The sequence below is a fragment of the Brassica napus genome, chromosome C6, assembly GCF_020379485.1.
Source record: "Brassica napus cultivar Da-Ae chromosome C6, Da-Ae, whole genome shotgun sequence".
NCBI classification, from domain to species: Eukaryota; Viridiplantae; Streptophyta; class Magnoliopsida; order Brassicales; family Brassicaceae; genus Brassica; species Brassica napus.
In genome coordinates, this window is record NC_063449.1 from 41,813,983 (window position 1) to 41,834,084 (window position 20,102).

Below are 20,102 nucleotides of genomic sequence, written 5' to 3' on the forward strand. Positions count from 1 at the left end.
AAGAAATGAATAAATGGGTTTCAACCCGTGAACCGGGTCTTCCAAGTGAGCCCGTATGATACGGGGTCATGCCACGCGGCGCAGAGGGAGTGGCTACGCAATCTCGCGTGTTGAGTGAGAAAAAAAGGGTTTCGCGTGAAAGATCTCATTTTCCCTTCTCTCTTCGAAATCTAGGGTTTCTCCGTCTCTGAGGCGATTTCGTGTCCGAGTCCAGAGCCGGAGATTTTCTCGATCAATTCGTCGTCGGAGTCACTCGTAAACGCTCTCAGGTGAGTCTCAATCACTCCGAGGACGAGATAGCTTCGATTTGATCTCGAGAGGTTTCTAGGTTAAGGAAGTCGATTTGGGGGTTTCGTCTTAGGGTTGAAAATCGAAAAGGGGGTTTCGATTTCTTGGTTAAAATCGACATACGGTTTCCTTTTAGGGTTCGTTTATCGTGGATTTCATTTCGATTTGGGGGTTTCGTGTAAAGGTTCGAAATCTAAAAGGGGGTTTTAATTTCTTCGTTTAAATCAACATACAGATTTCTTTTAATGTTCGTTCATCGTGGATTTGAATTGGATTTGGGGGTTTTTAGTTAGTCTTTCAAATTTTTTTTTTGTTTCTCGGTTGCTTCTGTTCTAATTATTTGTTTTCCTGATACAGATGGATCCCGAAGCAGAGATAAGAGACACAAAGAGAAGAAAGGAGCACATCGATATGCTTTCATACGTGTGTGATTCAGAACACGGGATTCCGACGAGGTGTCCCTGTGGTGGGAGTATAATTCACGAGGTTTGTGGGAAGGAGGAATACGACACTCTCTCCGGCAAGCGTTTCTTCACCTGCATAAACTACGAGGTAAAAAACGGGTTCTTGTCTTTTAAATAATGTCTTCTGTTTTTGTCTGTTAATTAACAATCTGATATAGTTTATGTGTTGTTACCAAGGCTGATGGTTTTCATTATCGTCAGCCTTGGGTCATTGGTGTGCAGGAACATATTGAACGGCTCACAAGTCGTGTGGAGGAGGTGGAGGCAGTGATCAAGTGGGTGCCGGAGGTGAATAATAAGATTAAGAGTCTGGAGGTAATCTGACTTCCCACTTTTGAATTTTGTTTTGTAATTTTTTTCTTATATTTTATACAGTGACTAACACCATCTCATTGTCATTTCCTTGTACAGGCAGAGGTAAAAGCCCTCACTGTGGAGGTTGATAGGCTCACTGGAAAGGTTTATAACCTGACCGTGCAGGTGGATCACTTGGAGAAATGCTGCTTCGACTGAAAACACAAAGGTAACCACACTATAACTAGAGTTGTTGCGTAATGAATTTGAACTTGAACTAGAGTAGGTTAGAGTAGTAGTAGAATTAAAACTTGAACTGAACCAGAACTGAAGTAGTTGTGTAGTTAAGTTAAGTGTAATCAATTTTTGAATGGTCTGTGTGAACTTGAATTTAAACTTGAACTGAACCAGAACTGAATTTAAACTTGAAATAATTAATTTGAAAACCTGATTTGATGTTTATTGAATGGTCTGTGTGAAGTAGTTGTGTAGTTAAGTTAAGTGTAATCAATTTTTGGTGGTTAGAAGGTGTTTACTTCCTTGTACTTTCAAACCCAAAAGTAGTTTAAAAACCAAGCTAATCGACATCTTAAAACACAAACGAAAACTTAAAAACTTCAATACTCAACCAAAATGGATCCTTTTCCCCTAAACTCTCCCGGCTTTGTTAACCTGCTTACTTCCCAGACCACTCAGCCAATAGAAATAGGATCTTCTGAGGTTCCCAAACCTCCGGAAAGGAGGAAGTGGACAATCAAAGAAGATTTGGTGTTGATCAGTGCTTGGTTGAACACCAGCAAGGATCCAATAACCAGTAATGAGCAGAAGCTAGGAGCATTTTGGAAGAGAATAGAGGAGTACGTGAATGCTAGCCCTCTGCTCGTTGGCTCCATTCCTAGGGAGTGGATTCAATGTAAGCAGAGGTGGGGAAGGATTAATGAGCATGTGTGTAAGTTCGTGGGATGTCATGAAGCTGCTCTGAAGGAGCAGGCGAGTGGACAGAATGAGAATGATGTCATGAAGGTGGCTCATGACATCTTCTTAAATGACTACAAAGCCAAGTTCAGTCTTGAACATTGTTGGAGGGAGCTTCGGTTTGATCAAAAATGGAGATCACACAGTCTGACATCAAATGGTGCAAAGGAGAAAAGGAAGGAAACTGCGGATGAGGTGGGTCGCGAGGAAGATGTTAGACCTCCCGGAGTCAAGGCTAGCAAAGCAGCAAAACGCAAGAAACATGGCAATGAAGCAGCGTTTGATCAGATCGAAACCATTCTAGCAGCCAAGAATATGTTAACCAAACAGAAAATACTTGAGAGGTTGCTAGGAAAAAACGCTGATACACTTACAGATCAAGAGCTTGCTCTAAAAAACAAACTCATATCTGAATTGCTTTAAGTTGGTGAGTGGTTATTTATTTTTTGAAATTTATAGTAGGTTGCTAGGAAATGCAGTGTATGATGTTTGTGTTTAAATCTTTTCCTTGATGTATATTGATATTGTAACTGTTGTGCTTTGTAGGTCACCAGTTCAAGGAGGAGGATGCGTGGATGGTTGCAGGTCTCTGTTTCTTTATGTATCAAATCAAGTCACGGGTGGTAATGTAGTAGTAGGAGGTTGTAGTGGTAGGTTATGTAAGATGGAATCACGGGAGAGTGTAGTGTTTTCCAACTTTCTACACTCGTTTTATGTATGTATCAAATCAAGGGTATGTCCCCACGGCTTTGCTTTTGTACTCACAGGTGTATGTACCCACATGCTACTTGCTTCAATGTTTTTCTATATATATGACTATGTGTTTCATTCTATTTATCTCATTCATGCATTTTATCAAAACTATCTTACCAACTATGTGATACATCAGTTTGATTCTTCTTACCATCAGCCATACTTTTATCAAAACTATCTCACCATCTCGGAATCTCACCAACCAACACCACTACGAGAATCACCAACCAACACCACGAGAATCACAACAACAATCAAACAAGAATCACCAATCAACACAAGGAATCAACTCTACTACTCCTCAACCCCACAGATCATCTCTACCATTCAACAGAGGTAAGTTGAAAACCAAAAATTCTAAGTAATGAACATATCCTTAAATAATGAAATTCTAAATTCTATATTATCATATTTAAAACAAAAAAAAGGTTTATAATTTACTAAAGTTAAAACCCAAAAAAAAAAGATTCAAGAGAAATAAACAGATTTATAATTTTAATGAAAAACTTTACTAAGGTTAAAACCAAAATAATATAAAAAAAAAAACTAAGGTTAAAACCCAAAAAAAAAATGAAGAGAAATAGAGAAATAAACTTTAAAAGAGGAAAAGCATACCATATATAAGAAATAAAAATTTGTTTTAAAAGTTTATTAAAAATTCCTCCCTATTGCCTTTTGTAGGAAAAATATTACAATAAATATCATCAACAATGTCTTCCTCATCAAGTGATGAAGCGGATGAAGTTTTTGATGAATTGGTCGATGAAGTAGTTGATAATTTCATCGATACAGTAATTGATGGTCAAACCAAAGAGGCGAGCTTATATTGAAAGAGATCGAGAACTAGGACACATTCGACTATGCAACGACTATTTCAGTAATAATCCAACGTACACACAAGATATGTTTAGGCGGCGGTTTCGAATGAACAAGCCATTGTTCCTTCGCATTGTCGACCGTCTAAGTACTGAAGTTTCGTACTTTCAGCAAAGAAGAGATGCTACCGGAAGGAACGGGCTATCTCCACTTCAAAAGTGTACGGCAGCGATACGTATGCTCGCATATGGTCAGTCAGGAGATACATATGACGAATATCTCCGGATGGCTGACAGTACATCACGTTTATGTTTGGCAAAATTCACTGATGCAGTAATACAATTGTTTGGGGATGAGTATCTACGAACACCTACAGCCGAGGATCTTCAGCGATTACTCGATATTGGAGAGGTACGGGGATTTCCGGGGATGATAGGCAGCATCGACTGTATGCACTGGGAGTGGAAAAACTGCCCAACAGCTTGGAAAGGCCAGTTCACACGTGGTTCGGGAAAGCCGACAATTGTCTTAGAAGCCGTGGCATCACAAGATCTTTGGATTTGGCACGCTTTTTTCGGATTTCCAGGTACCCTAAACGATATCAATGTTCTTGATCGGTCTCCAGTTTTTGATGACATCTTACATGGTCGAGCCCTTAAAGTGAAGTTCAAGGTCAACAACCACACTTATCGTATGGCCTACTATCTTACCGACGGCATTTATCCTCCATAGGCAACATTTATCCAATCCATCCCACTTCCTCAAGGTCGTAAAGCACATAAATTTGCAGAAATGCAAGAATCCGCCAGAAAAGATGTCGAACGGGCTTTTGGAGTATTGCAATCGAGGTTTGCAATTGTTAGGAACCCAGCTCTACAATGGGACAAGAAAAGGATAGGAAAAGTAATGATAGCTTGTGTCATATTGCACAATATGATAGTAGAGGACGAACGAGACGGATACGCTCCAATTGATACATCTGAGTTTGAGACAGGACAGTCTAGCAGAAGTTCGCAGGTGAGAAGCAGAGATAGTGTTAATGTCACCCCTGATATGTTAGCCATGCGGAGAGAAGTTCGAGATAGTGACAAGCATCATCGTTTGAAAGCTGATTTAGTGGAAAATATTTGGCAAATGTTTGGTGATGAAGATGAATAAATAAGTTATGTATGTTAGAAAAATTTCTCAATTTATGTAATGTACTTTTAATGTATTGAATAAAATGTTTTCATAATTTTAATAATATGTTTTAATATTTTATTCATCTTTTTTGAATATTTTAAATTTTTTTTAAAAAAAAATTAATATTATTATGTTATTCCTATGAACTCCTTCTTCGGGTTCACTAATGCAGAAAACATCATATTCGAGTTCATAACTGTTCATGGACCCACGAAAAAATATTAAAAAATGTTGGTGAACCCCAAAGGGGGTTCACCAATGCTCATGCTCTAAGGGCCAAGTGTTTATATGTAAATCAATAATTCGTTTTGAATATGGGTTCTGATCCCTCTCGTTTAAGTGCACTCTTTGAGTAACTTGTAGCTGAGTGTTCAAATGACCTGCAACGAGGGTGATGGTATGGATGACAAATCCAGAAGGATGACAAATCAGTAGTATTCTTCAAAGTTAATGAAAATTCAATGTTTAAATTACAAGTTTTGTAGTGGCATGTGGTAAGAAAAATCATGAGAATGCGACCATTAAACGGCTCTCATCATGAGGGTACACTTTCCATAAGTGGTTATGCCTTACCATCTATTTACTATACATGCACATGAGTGGGCTACGATATGATAGTGTCCGTTTTGAGCGTTGCCAGACAAAAAACTCTTTGTTTGGGTGGATTTGAACAGACTTGATGTTCTCCATCCTCCACATGGTGTCTCTTGCTGGTTTCAAAGTTGATTTTTGAACATCTTATGTCTTCTTCATGGGGTTAACTGGGCCACTAGGCCCAGTAAAAATAAAATTAATAACCATATGCGTATTTAACTATAGGTAGGGCCGTAGTATACTGAACATTTAGAAAATGCATTAATAATCAACTCAATCAAAACGAATCCAACAATTTTATGTGATTGGACGAAAAGAGCTTTCCACAAATCACCTTTTTGTTTTTGCAGCACGCTAATTAGTCAAATAACCCATCAAGTAGTAGTAATTTTAAGCATCGCAAGTACAGTGCATAGTAACATTCCATTAACTTTAGTATTGTAAATCTATTATGTGTGTGAGAATAAAGCTAGTATGAATGAAACCTCCCCATGTTTTTTTTTTGTCAATACACCTAATGGGGGCGAGGCATTTGAGTCAAAAATATCGAGTCACGGGTATGGGTAGAGAGACACAGTGCACGTGGCTAAAAGAAAAGACCCAAGCAAATGAGAACAAGTCCCTCCCTCTCTCCCATTCTACCATTTCCTTTCAACAACATTCAGACAAATTATACATTTCATTATCAATTTTGATATTTCATTTTCCTGCCAAAAAGCTGTTAATGTCGTCCTATCATTTTGTTTATAGTAGCCTTGCTACCACGGGATCGACTTCTTTTTTCAACGAGTTGACTTTTTAATACACAACTTGAATTCATAAGATATATTTTTGATCCAATGGGTTATAACCGATAAAGTTGCACATAAAAATAAGAAAATCAAATGGTAGATGAACAATAGAGATGTTAAATATCTAAAATAAAACTAGTTTACATGTTTGATTGTCTGAATTCTGTAAACTAGTTTACATGTTGAATTGTGTGAATTCTGTAGTGTTTTGAATATACGAACAAAACTTACCTCCTATACTACCCTTAAATTTGAGGTAATATTTACCCCCCTCAAAATTAGAGATGTTCTTACCTAATTGTACGTGGCGCAAGACTTCATGCTGTTGTTACTTCGGTTGGATAACGAATTTTGATTTTTTTTTAAATATATTTTTAAAAGTGTTATTGTCCAACAAAATCAAGATCTACCAAAAATAATGACATGATAACATATATATATATATATATATATATATATATATATATATATATATATATATATATATATATATTGGTGGCTTTTACTTTCGTCGTTTGAAACATTGTAGTTGATAAAATATATCATATATATACTTCTGCTTGAGTTTGAAAATTATTTTAGGGTCTAGTATAGAACACTCTGGTTAAAGTTAAAACAAGTACTATATAGCACTCTTTACTTTTTTTTAATATAAGTCATTTTATAATCGTTGATATATATTAAAAAATTATTAATTTTTTATATTTTCTAAACAAAAACATCATTAATTATTTATTTAATCACAATTCAACCAATAATAAAATATAATGTATATTATCATTGTTCATATAACATTAAGTTTTAATAAATTTTACATAGAAAACCAAAAACGTCATATAATTTGGAAGATAAAAAATTAAAAAACGATTTATATTAAAAAATGAAAGGAGTATATACTTTAAAAACTCGTTCAACATTGCTTGCGACCGGATATCTCGAAAAATGATTATCCTTATTCGGCGGAGTAGCTTGTCTATTTTAATTATCCGTAGTATTATACTCCCTCTGGATTTAAATATAAGATGTTTAAGGTTTTACACACATATTAAGAAACAATAAATACAATATTTTAGTTGTTACTTTTTGATTATATCAATAAAGTTTCACCACTCATAATTTTACTTTTTAATTTATGTTTAAATTTTAAAAATAAATGCATTAATTATATCTCAAAACATTATACATTTGTATACAAGATAAAAATATAGAACATCTTACATTCATATCCGGAGGGAGTACTTTATTAATTATGTTTTTTGGGATTTTTAAAAGAATGCTTGTCTACCTTCATTGTGTTCTTTCTTTTTTCGATGAATTATTAAATTACTATCTCTTCTACCAAGAACAAAAAAGAATATGAACAAGGAAAACAACATACACAAAGAGGTCCTTAGAATTTAATGCTTCACATTTACTCCTTCACCCACACCACACACCTTTTGTCCCTTTTTAATGATCTGTTGAGTTTTTTTTTTTAAATAATAACAAAATTATTCAAATAATATTTCACCTTCGCGTTATATACATTTAACCGAAAAACAAATTTTCAATTAAATGTATATATAATTATTTTTATCAAAAATGAATCTATCAAAATATGTAAAAATTAATAATAAATGGTAATGACTTCGGCGGTTACTTCTTGGGATGTGTCAGAAATCCGTTCAAAAATGTGTTTTATATTTTTATTTATGAAATAAAATAAAATAAAACAATTCCAGTTCCTTAAGAAAAAACTTTTTATTTTACTCCTAATAAAAAAACAGAAATGTTTTCAAAAAAGTTTAATTTTCGTATCTGCATGCAAAGTCGACGTATAATAATTTATAGACATGTAAGACATTGGCTTTCGATCCATATTGACCCTTTTTAAGAGACGTAGCATGAAAAACTTTACCAATTATAAAAAGAGTTTTATCTCTCTTTTTTTTTACAGAAAATTTTCCATCGTTTTCTGACAAGATACCATAAGAAGAGACATACGATCTGCCAAAACTTTCAAAAAATTTAAACAAAAACCATAAATTTAAAATAAAATAACCCTTCTACTAGGGAAAAATATATTCCATATTCATTTATCTTCACCCGACCGTCGCTTTCTTGGTAGCTATGTTCTGTCACTCTCCATTTTCTCAGGCCTCGAATATGAACAATATGGGAGCTACTTAAATAATATTCCTCCATATACATATCTAATTATAATCATACTTCTTGGAGTTAAAAAATTCTCTCTAACCAAACCAGCTTGATTATTGTAACCACTGTAAAGTGTGCAGAGTAGCTACCAGTTTGGAAGACAAACATTTAAGACATTAGTAAAGTCTTCTGGGTACAAATATTGAATGTGACCTTCAGAAATTAAATACACAAAGACACATCTGTAATAATTAGATTGAAGAGGGACATGTTTATGTCAAACATTAGGCTTACCTAATCACAATCATGCTCATTTGATCACTACAAAAGCAGAAAAAAAGTACTGGGGTAAAAACATAAACGATAAGAAAATCAGTGGGTAAAAGTAAAATTAAAGAGAAAAAAACAGGGGAAGAGAGAGAGAGATGAGTTTTGTAATGTAACAAAAGAAAGAAAAAACAAGTGTTACTGGATTTGCCAGCAACAAGAGTGTGACACATGATTTGGCCTCGGAGAAAAGGTACCTGCTTTTCATCTCTTAATTATAACTCCTTTTCCCTCTCTCTCTCTTCCATGGTGGTGGGTTCTTCTTTAGATCTCTGAACCAAAGCTCAAAGCTTTATACAGAAGGCACAGAGAGAGAGTCAGAGAAACCACAAACAAAGAGTTTTACTTTATTTCTTTTTGTTTCTATTTGATTTTTTTTTTTTTTTACTTTTTTCACTCGGTGGTCAAATGTCTTCCTCTCTACTCTTCTTCTTCTTCCCTTTGGTTTGAGTCTCTCTTGTTACTTTAGAGAGAGAGTGAAAAGAAAAATGTTGGCTTTTTGGAGAAGATGAGTGGAGAAAGGGAAAGTTTTTATGTTTAATTGACTTGACTCTCTTCGATCTACATCTGGATTTTGCAGCATTCTAGAGCGAAAATGAGGAAACATGGATGGCAACTTCCTTACCATCCTCTTCAGGTAACTTCAAACTGAGATTTCCTTGGTGGGTTTTGATTATTTGAGGTGAAAGTTTGAAACTTTATCTTGTTTTCACTTTTCTGGGTAAGGTGGTGGCTGTTGCTGTGTTCTTGGCTCTAGGGTTCGCTTTCTACGTCTTCTTTGCTCCATTCGTTGGGAGCAAGATTCATCAGTACATTGCTATGGGCATTTACACTCCTCTGGTAAGCTAAATCTGAGCCTTCTGGAAATCAAATCTGCTTTCAATTAAACATTGAAAGCCTTTTAGAGATCAAAGTTGTGTACTTGTTGTCCTTTTTATGTGTTTTCTCTTACTCTGCTATCTTTTCTATTTCTGGGAAGTACATAGACCATTGGTTACACAAATCTAACATGCCTTAGTTTGTCTATTATAGCTAATTAGGGAAAATTGGATTTTACATTCCTTTTAGTTGGATCTTTGATCCGGTCCCATCAAGAGCTTAGAATCATAAAAGTCAAGCTAGCTCTACTATACTTCTTGATTCTGAGCCAATTTTAGGTCTATGGTTGAAACTTTGATCTCACATCTGTAGCAACTGATTCAATCCTTTGCATACAGTGTGGTATCATCATTACCTTATGTCAACATTGATGGGTTGATATTTGCTGAGAGATTAAGTCAGTGACATATTTTTTTATGCCAGATAACGTGTGTGGTTGGACTGTATATATGGTGTGCGGCTTCAGATCCTGCAGACCGTGGAGTTTTCCGGTCAAAGAAGTACCTTAAAGTTCCTGAAAACGGGAAGTTTCCTCAATCAAAGGGCTCAAAAGATGGTTGTGGTGGATCAGCTCTAGGTGGTGGTGCCAAGTCTCATGACAGCACATGTGTACAGGATCAAGAAAATGGAACTAACAAGAAACTGGAGTCATCGCAAAGATCTTGTCTCCTGCGTGTGCTTTGCTCTCCTTGTGCATTGATTTGTGGTTGTTGCAGTGGAAGAGATGAGTCTTCTGAGCAGCAGATGAGTGAGGATGGAATGTTTTTTTGCAGTCTGTGTGAAGTTGAGGTGTGACAAAACATTTGAAACCACAAACTTGCTGTATTATTATTTCTCAGGACTAATCATTCTGGATATGGTTATTCCTTTTTGCAGGTCTTCAAGTACAGTAAGCATTGCAGAGTTTGTGACAAGTGTGTGGACCGTTTTGATCATCACTGCAGGGTATTGAAAAGATCTGTCTGGACCCTTCATTCTTATTTACATTTCTTATCTTCTTGTGCTTATGGAGTTGTGTGTGTTGTAGTGGCTAAACAACTGCATTGGCAAGCGGAACTATCGAAAGTTCTTCAGCCTCATGATATCAGCTATTTTGTTGGTAAGGATTGCGCTGATGATCTTTCATCACTCCATGAATGTTTTCCTCTTCTGTTAGTTAATCTCTGCCGTGATGTGTTTGATATTGCAGCTCATAATGCAATGGTCAACCGGGATCTTTGTGCTGGTATTATGTGTACTCCGCAAGAACCAGTTTAGTGCAGAGATTGCCTTAAAGTTGGGAAGCAGCTTCTCCCTAGTTCCATTTGTTATAGTCGTTGTAAGTTGTATCTTCTTATTATACAATTGATCTTTTTCCCTTACTGTCTCCTGAATGCAAGATATGAAGGTTTTTTTTCTCTTGCAGGCAGTTTGCACTCTGTTAGCAATGCTGGCAACGCTACCCCTTGCTCAGCTTTTCTTCTTCCACATTCTTCTCATCAAAAAGGTTGTTTCCAAAGCCCTCAAGTACATGCCAAGACTTTGCTCTGTTAGTGATCAGACTTGACTAAATGAGTTTCTCTTAACAGGGAATCAGTACATACGACTATATAGTTGCACTTAGGGAACAAGAGCAAGAGCTAGAAGCTGGTGGAGGTCAGCAAAGCCCTCAGATGTCAATGATCAGCTCTTTCACTGGACTAAGCAGTGCTAGCTCCTTCAATACGTTTCATCGTGGAGCTTGGTGCACCCCACCACGTTTGTTTCTTGAGGATCAGGTACCTTGCTTCTTCACCTCACCATTCACCAAATTTTCTGGTACCTTGTTTAATAATATAATATTAGTTGCTCTATTGTGTTAATGTGTGTGTTTCTGTATACAGTTTGATGTAGTTCCTCCAGAGAATGCGTCTGTAAGTTCATACGGGAAGAAGTCAGTGGTTGAAGAACGCGTCAAGAAGAAGAACCAACCTGTGAAGATCAGTCCATGGACTCTAGCCCGCCTCAACGCAGAAGAAGTCTCAAAGGCAGCAGCAGAAGCAAGAAAGAAGTCCAAAATAATCAAGCCTGTAGCCAGACGGGAAAACCCCTTCGTTGGATTAGAAGCAAGCAGCAGCTTCGGAAGCAGCGGTCGTAGAAACTTCCCAGCAAAGTTCGAAGCTGTTAATAGTAGTAACTGGAAGCACCAGCGAAGGCAATCTAAGCGCATACGGTTACCAGCAGAGTTGCCTCTAGAACCGCTAATGAATGTTCAGACAAGAGCAGCTATTATGGAGACATCAACCAGCTCAGGGCTAGGTCCTCTTCAGCTAGAAGCAAGAAGCGCGTTTCAGACAAGCCGTGCAATGTCGGGATCAGGTGGTGGTGTTATGGTGACGTCTTCACCAGAGAGCAGCTTAGACTCGCATGACATTCAACCTTTTAGAGTTTCGTCTGAAGCGGAGGATTCAGCGCAGCTTAATGGGTTTTCTTCAGCTGTTGGTTTGATGAGTCAACTAAGAGGACAACAACAACAACAACAGCAGCAGTCAATGATGATGATGCCATTGTCAAGGTCTACAAGTGATGGCTACGATGCATCTGGTGGAGAAGACAGTGATCAGGTTCCTTCTAGAAACATCCACAAATCAAGATGAGAAAGTATAATTAAGTTTTTGAGCTTTATAAAGGTTTGAGAGGCATTCTTTGATAAAATGCTGTGGTCACATTCAAGAAAAGTCAACATTCTAAGACAAATGTTTAAAAGAGACTCTTACAGTGTCTGCCAAGAGCTCTTAGGAGAACGCATTAGGAAGAGTTGTGGATTCTGAAGATTTTTTATTTTTATTTCAAGGTAATGAGAACAGTTTGAACATTAGGGATTGACCAGAACTTTCATTTCTTGTTTTGCAAGGAAATGATCTTGTTTTTTTTTTTCATGAAAAGAATGTCAAGTTGCACAATTCATATGTTGTCATCTCAAATTCTTGCAAACCTCCTGTTTTTTGTAAGAAAGTCACTACAAACAATTCAAGTTTGTCTCATAGACATTCTCAGAGGGTTAGAAAGTATAACTAAAGTTTAAAGATACTTCTCATAGACTTAATTTCGTATTCTCAGCATCAGAATCTTTTTCTTATAAAGACTTGCAGCTTGCATGTTTAGGAAACAGGAATGTCATTACTGGATCATAAAGTCGACCCTGATGAGATTAATTTAATGTGGTTTGATGGGATATTTATGACATACACCACGCATCACCGTCATAGATTTTAGGATTGTACACAATTCAATCAAGATTTAGTTTTTAAATTTATTTATTTTTTTCTTTTTTCTTACAATATTTTTACAATCATTTTTCCTTCTGCCTCAGGTTGTCTCGCGATACCTTCGACAACTTGACCCGCAGCTGTACCTTGACCAACCCCAGGTCCAATAGAAGCAAGTCCAACAGCCAACCCAGCAGCAATAACAGAAGCAGCATTTCATTATCAAAATCAAGCTGAAAAGCAATACATAAAAAAAAAAGATCTTATAAAAGTTTTAGTAGTTCCAAAGAAAATATACAGAGATCTCAAGAAAACATATGAGAAGCAACGTTTGCTCTAGCTAGAGCATGATTCATACTCTCAATCAAACAATCATCTTTAAAAGAATCAGTGATTTGAAAAACCTCGGTATAATAAAAGATGTACCACTCTTTTCTTCATCAAGACCTCGATCAACAAAGTATGATATTTTAAAAACATATTATCACACTCAACTTGGTCACATTATCATTTTAACTTTGATCCACAGTCAAAGCTTGGAAAACATGACAACTTAAAAGCCTAATAATTGATTCCTTGTCCCTATACACTATTCTGAGAAATCATATGAAAATTTCGGAAGGAACATCTACGAGAACTTTATTAAGAGTCAGTTGATTAAGCGTTTTGCAAGTGTAAAGTTTCTTAGTCAAGTTTATAGATTTTCTCTATAACAAGTTTAGGCAGCAATGTCTAGATATAACGTCATGGTTTTGACAGAATCGCTATGGCAACTACATCTTTAATTGGAAAAGACACAACACTTTTTGCCCAAGTAAAGCACTAACAATGTCTTAGACTAATGTTTGTTTGTCCTTTCTTATATATTATACTAGCTCTTATTAAAAAAAAATAAAAATATTTAGAAAAAATAAAACTTACAGCAAAACATTTGAACCACGTCTAGAAGACGTGCTAGGGTGTGTGAGTCCAATTTATATGGCTTGATGAAGTAGCTCTTGATAGTGTTAGAAACGCTTTGTGCTACTCTAGAGCCGACTCGAAATCTGCAAAATAAAAATTAACAAATTGAGAATTTATAAAAAACAATAGCAAAGGAAAAAAACAACAGTTTGTATTAGTAAGTGTTTGGCAGTCGATCAAAGTCCAATATATAATTATGTTATTCAATGTACATCAAGAATGACAATCAAATCTAGTCAAACACATATGTGCAAAATTCGTAATGTTTCATGATTAAAAAGACTTTAAATTTATGTATGTGATTTAAGAATTTTATTATTTGTTAACTGAGTCTCTTGTACCAATTAAATTATGTGATTTATATTATTTTTTGTGTGTTTATATTGTATGTATTTAGAGTTTTGTAATTTTTTTATTTTAATAATATTAAATTTAACATTAGTTTGTTAGATATGATAAATATATAAATAAAAATAAAATAAAGTAATATAAAGTAATAATTAATTCATTTTATCTATTTATGTTAACTACAGTAAAAAAATATTATTAATATGTAGTTATTATATTGTAATAGATAAATGTATGAATTAGAAATAGTACGGTAAACTGTCGAATTTAATTCAACAAAACTATAATAGAAGTTAAAAATGAAATGAGTATTGAATAATTAGGTGGAACATAAAAGATCATGTGAAACTGAAAAAGAGAAAAAGAAAAGAAAAAGGGAAAATTGTCAAATATGACTCGCAACTTGATTTCAAATGTAAAAGTAAACCCAAACTTGAATCAAATGCAAAACTAACCTAAAAGGCTATTTAAATTACAACCAGCCACTTGTGAACAAACAAAAAAACTGATTTTTTTTACGTTTCTAACACCCGTAAGTCGTCTATCCAGACGACTTTACAGTAATACAGTAAGTCGTCTGGACAACTTACTGGAAAGTCGTCTGGACAACTTACTGGAAAGTCGTCTGAACTAGTTCTACTTAGAAATAATTTAAATTTTTTGTAAAAAATATTTGGTTAAGTGAAAAATTGAAATCATGTAATTAACATATGTTTTAAGAGATATAAATTAAAATATAACAAAAGTTAATTGTTTTCAACATAGATGAGTGAAAGTAGTGAGTCATGATATTCTTTGGTTTAGGTTTTGCCAACATATGTTGTAGTATTGTATGTGTTCTTAGGGTTAAATTTTGGAATGCATAAATGTTTTTTTGAAAACTTTAAAATTTACCTAAGTGTGTTTATTTCTGTGTATAGTAAACACTATTTAAGTATAACTACAGCTTTATAACGTGGTTAGTTAGTTAATTTAATCAATTTAGTTTAGGGGTTAAATTTAGGGTCTGGGTAAGTCGTCTGATGTACAGTATTCAACAGACGAAACCGGACCGAGCCTTTAATTTTTCAATGTACTTTTAAACCTAACCGGATTATTTACCGGACATATATAAGGTGTTTTTTTATTCAATGTTTCGCGAAATTCAGAAACGATTTCGCAGGCGATTTCCGTCGATTCTCTCTAATCCATCGTTCTCACCGCCGGTTATCTCTCCGCCGTTATCACCGTCGTTCTCACCACCGTTCTCACAGCCGCTTCCTCTATTTAAGATCTGAGAGGAAACTCTAACGCACATTCTCTCAGAGGCGTCTCGTTGAACTCCGTCGCCGGTAAGTTATATCTCTTACTGTCGAGTGATTTATTGAGGAAAAGATGAACATAAAACGTTGTCTCTATAAATTTATACACTCGTTCTTTTTTTCACGTCTATTTTTGCAGATATATAACCTCTATGTCGAAGGCGACTATATCTTCTCCGAATTTTCAGGCCGGCTTTAAAATGTTCTATTGGAAGTCTTGGAAGACTGATAATTAAGTCGTCTGGAAAGTCTTCCAGCTGGAAGACTTTCCAGACGACTTAATTATAAGTCTTTCAGATGGAAAACTTGCCAGACGACTTGATTATAAGTCTTTGATTATTTTGAGATGATTGACTTAATTATAAGTCTTTGATTGTTTTGAGATGGATATACCAGAACTCCCCCGTAGGATACATACATTAGGGGAAGAGTCCCCCGCAGTGCATAACATTTCGTATCATACTTGTTGGACGTTGCATACTGCTTTAAAGAAAGCTCTTCATGATGACGAATATGAAGAGCTGAAGGAGTCGAAGTTGGGAGTTTTCATCTAGTTCCAAGAGCTGGGATTTGATTGGGCTTCAAGCCTGGTTCACTACATGTTCGGTTTCCAACTGGACATAAAGAAGAAGTATGAGCTGTGGAGTCTCGTTGGTCCAGAACCTATGAGGTTTTCACTGTTAGAGTTTGAAAACCTCACTGGTCTAAACTGCTAGTACATCGAGGACCTTGAGAGACCTCACTGTGTTGCTACAAAAGAGTTGACTTCTTTCTAGGAGATGTTGGGAGTTCATGTCGAAGCTGGGCCATCTACTCAGGAGATAATAGCAACATTTGAGAGATGCGAAGGGTGGTCTCGGGATGATCGCAAGCGGCTCGCGTACCTTGCCATCTTCACTGGATACATTGATGGGAGAAAATATTCAACCCCTACACGGGTTAGTCTGGCAAGGCTGGTGATGGAGCTAGAACGGTTTGAGAATTATCCAAGGGGGAGAGTCACGTTTAAGGTGCTGATGGACTCTGTGAAGGGCAGAGATATTTTGGGTTGTTACACTATTAATGGGTTTGCGCAAGCTCTCCAGGTCTGGGTGTACACAGCTCTGCCGGAATTGGGTGCTAATTATGGTAATCCTCTCCCAAACAATCCGTCTCCACCGATACTGGCTTACAAGGGTCGCAAAGGACGCAAACAGTTTAAAGAAGCTATCCTCAGTCATGTATTTACTTCAATCTAGATGAAAACTTATAAGTAAGTCGTCTGATAAGTCTTCCAACTGGACGACTTAGTAGAAGACTTATAATTAAGTCGCCTGGAAAGTCTTCCAGCTGGATGACTTAGTAGAAGACTTATAATTAAGTCGTCTGGGAAGACTATCCAGACTACTTAATTATAAGTCTTCTACTAAGTCTTTCCAGATGACTTAATTATAAGTCGTCTACTAAGTAGTCCAGCTGGAAGACTTTCCAGACGACTTAATTATAAGTCGTCTGCGAAGTCTTTTCTTTCCATCTTTCTTAATCCGTCAAATATCTAAGTTCATATCTTCTATTTACTGCAGACTAGGGTGATCAACTTTGTTCAGAAGGACATTGGTGAAATGTTTCCAAAATGGGAGTTTGATGTTGAGGACACGCCCGCGGAGAACATAATTAAACTCATGTTTGTGAAGAAACCGTGGAAGTGGACCATGGATTGCTGGGAAATCACCGGTACTTGGGTCAATACAAAGTCGGCGGTTGTGAGTCCAACGAAGAAAAAGGTAGTGAAGGAAGACAGTCCAAAACCTCAGAAGAAAGCTCGTAAAGAGGCTAGTGAAGAGGCAGCTGCAGTGGCTACTGAAGAGGCAGCTACAGAGGCTAGTGAAGAGGTTCATACGACTGTTGGTGGGTTGACCAAAGAGGATATTAAAACCATGTTCAAGGACATAGTTGATGCCATGAGGGAAGGGTTTGGGACGTGCCTTAAGGAGATCAAGTATCTGTCGAAAAGGGTGGAAGCTGTGGAGAAGAAGGTTGGTATCACCACAAAACGGAAAGGGACATCAGCTCAAAACACTACCCCTCCACCTAAACCGACGCTCGAACCCGGGGTTAGTAACGAATCCTCTCCCAACAAGAGATTGACTAGACAAAGTCTTAAGAATAAGAACTGAAAAGTTGCATTTGCTTTGTTTCTTGTATGTCAGAACACGTGTGCTTTGTTTATAGTGTATGAAATGGATCTTTGGACAAAGTCATTGGTTATTATTATTTGAAATGAATCTTTGGTTATTATTGTATAAACCCATTTTGTATATTGAAGAGTGAAAGTGTTAATGGGACGAACGCGGGAAGGAAGAGCTTGCCGGAGGATAAAGGTCCAGATGTGCCCGCAGATTCTAGTTCCTCGAAAGATAAAGCTCCAGAACCGAGCCTTGTTCTATTGGACAAAAATCAATCCACTGTTTCGGATTTACAGAAGGAGGATGCTAGATATCTGGAAAAGAGGGTTGCTTTGGCACTTTACCGTGCAAAGAGTGATCGAACAAGGAAACTTGCTGCCTCACAGCAATCTCCTTATACGGCAAACAGCACGGCCAAAGTGATCATTCCAAACAAAAAGCTTTATCCAGGCTATAATCCTTTTGCACCAATTGACAAGAAGAAGTTGAAGGAGCTCGTTGATTGGTTGAAAACTTGTCCGTAAGTGTTTGCTTTTCCCATAATAGCTTGCTTTAGTCTACAAAAACTGATTGCTTTTCAACATTTTGTGTTTACAGTCATTATAGAATACCTCTCGATAAAAAACCACGTACAATGAGAATTGGTGGTATCAAATCCTCCAGACCTGCTTAGAGTGGCTGGCGGACTGTGTAAGTCTTCTGCTATGACTTAGATGACTTACTGATAAGTCTTTTTTGTAGACGACTTACCAATAAGTCGTCTGGTAAGTCGTCTACGTAGAAGACTTACCAGACGACTTACAACTAAGTCGTCTGATATCTTCTGGCTTGTACCCTATTTTATATGCAGCATATTAATGCTTGGATTAATGTGCTGAGGAAGAGGTACGACGCTAACCCACAACTTTTCAGGAACGAGAGAATGTGTTTCCTTAATCATCTCTTTGCTCAGCAATGGAGATTCAACTACAAGGATTTTAAGGACTCGGAGCCCGATCAGAACAGTTAATTAGGAAGAAAATTCCTTGGTGGGGTGTGGAATTATTATGCAGGCACTATACCATCATTTTGCCAATCGAACAAGGTTTGGGAGACGGATATTGATGATGTCTATGCGCCAGTGAACTCGACACTCATTGGATTGCTATGTGGATATCGATCCCTAAGAGGCACATAGTCGTCTGAGACAGCATTTGTTCCAGTATCTCCCCAGAAGAACTCGATGTGGTTATGGAGCTTTTTCTCTACATGGTCCCTTATCTGTTTGTTGAGTGCGCTTCCTCAGACGAACAACGTGCCCAATATAGCCTGGAGCCATTCACATATGAAAGACCGACCAATATACCTCCGGCCCGAGCTGGTGATTGTGGCGTGTACGCTCTAAAGTACATTGAATGTCATGCTCTTGGGATATAGTTTAATAAAAAAGACTTTGCTAAGCCCAACGGGAAGACTATGAGGGATAAGATGGCGGTGGATATATTTCAAGATCTTCCTGACGTGCATGAGTTCGAAAACAAGGACAATGATGCCAACCTGGGTGCGTATGAGAGGTGATAAACATGCTACGTTAAATTATTTTGTATGATAGATTAGGCTAATGTGTGTATTTGAACTTGATCCCTATTTTGTAATCTATAAGTAGTCTGGGAAGTCTTCTGTGCATTGATCTTTTGTAACCTTTCGGATAATATAAAGGGCAAGACCTTCTTAAATTTGTTTGGTAGTCCAATTTGACAAAGAAGTTGACACAGATAAGTTCATGACACAAATTTTTAATACATAGACTAAACACTGGACGACTAACTGGACGACCTTCTGGACGACTTACTTGAAGGTCTTCTGGAAGACTAAACACGGGACGACTAACTTGAAGGTCTTCTGGAAGAATAAACCCTTGACGACTAACTGGACAACCTTCTGGATGACTTAATTGAAGGTCTTCTGGAAGACTTAACACTGGACGACTAACTTGAAGGTCTTCTGGAAGAAAAAACCTTGGACGACTAACTTGAAGGTCTTATGGAAGAAAAAACCCTCGACGACTAACTTTAAGGTCTTCTGGACGACTTACTTGAAGATCTTCTGGAAGACTAAACACTGGACGACTAACTGGACGACCTTCTGGACGACTTACTTGAAGGTCGTCCACGTCAATTCTTACATTGTGGTTTCGTATGGACTGTTTCCTTGCATTTTGAGCATCTATAAACCCTGTGTTGCTTCTTGGGTTTGCGTCCTCTCATCCTGGATAACTCCAACCAAGATTGTCATCTTGATTTCTTCTGTCTTCCCGGACCACGCTTTACATCCGGAGGAAAGCATGTGTGTTCCTCAACTTGTTGTCCAACACAAGGATATATATTCTCTGAGTATCCTGCAAACAGAAAATCCTTTGAGTACACTGGACATACAAGTGTGGAGATATGCAAACCAGCAGATGTTTGGAGCCAGCATCATTTCTGCTGGTAATGAGTAGGTTATCTCCACAGATTATGTGCTCATGTCCAGGTTATAATCTTCTTGAGCCATTGCAAGAAGTTCAGCACGTGTCGAACCTTCCCCCAAAAAAATGATTCTCGCTCCTTTGACATTATCA

The 20,102-nt window shown here is 36.9% G+C and overlaps 2 protein-coding genes across 5 annotated transcripts; both read left to right on the plus strand.

Moving 5' to 3' along the window:
• Window positions 1-46: 46 nt before the first annotated feature.
• On the plus strand, window positions 47-4,920 carry LOC106406855 (glutathione S-transferase T3). Of its 3 annotated transcripts, XM_013847594.3 has the most exons (5): window positions 47-269; window positions 646-840; window positions 930-1,067; window positions 1,164-1,275; window positions 2,568-2,854. In XM_013847594.3, the coding sequence occupies exons 2-4, from the start codon at window positions 646-648 to the stop codon at window positions 1,263-1,265; spliced, it is 435 nt and encodes a 144-aa protein (XP_013703048.1). In that variant the 5' UTR covers window positions 47-269; the 3' UTR covers window positions 1,266-1,275; window positions 2,568-2,854. The 3 variants fall into 3 exon arrangements, with proteins under 3 accessions (XP_013703048.1, XP_048617206.1, XP_048617207.1); XM_048761249.1 differs by having other exon boundaries at window positions 1,164-2,854; XM_048761250.1 differs by lacking the exons at window positions 646-840; window positions 930-1,067; window positions 1,164-1,275 and having other exon boundaries at window positions 2,568-4,920.
• Window positions 4,921-8,718: 3,798 nt separating this feature from the next.
• LOC106406361 (probable protein S-acyltransferase 22) lies at window positions 8,719-12,420 on the plus strand. 2 transcript variants are annotated; one of them, XM_022704971.2, is made up of 10 exons: window positions 8,719-8,813; window positions 9,201-9,257; window positions 9,347-9,460; window positions 9,923-10,288; window positions 10,376-10,444; window positions 10,527-10,598; window positions 10,689-10,817; window positions 10,905-10,985; window positions 11,068-11,256; window positions 11,362-12,420. In XM_022704971.2, exons 2-10 carry the CDS (start codon window positions 9,216-9,218, stop codon window positions 12,112-12,114), a joined length of 1,815 nt encoding a protein of 604 aa, XP_022560692.1. In that variant the 5' UTR covers window positions 8,719-8,813; window positions 9,201-9,215; the 3' UTR covers window positions 12,115-12,420. The 2 variants fall into 2 exon arrangements, with proteins under 2 accessions (XP_022560692.1, XP_013702450.1); XM_013846996.3 differs by lacking the exon at window positions 8,719-8,813 and having other exon boundaries at window positions 8,850-9,257.
• The last annotated feature ends 7,682 nt before the right edge of the window (window positions 12,421-20,102 follow it).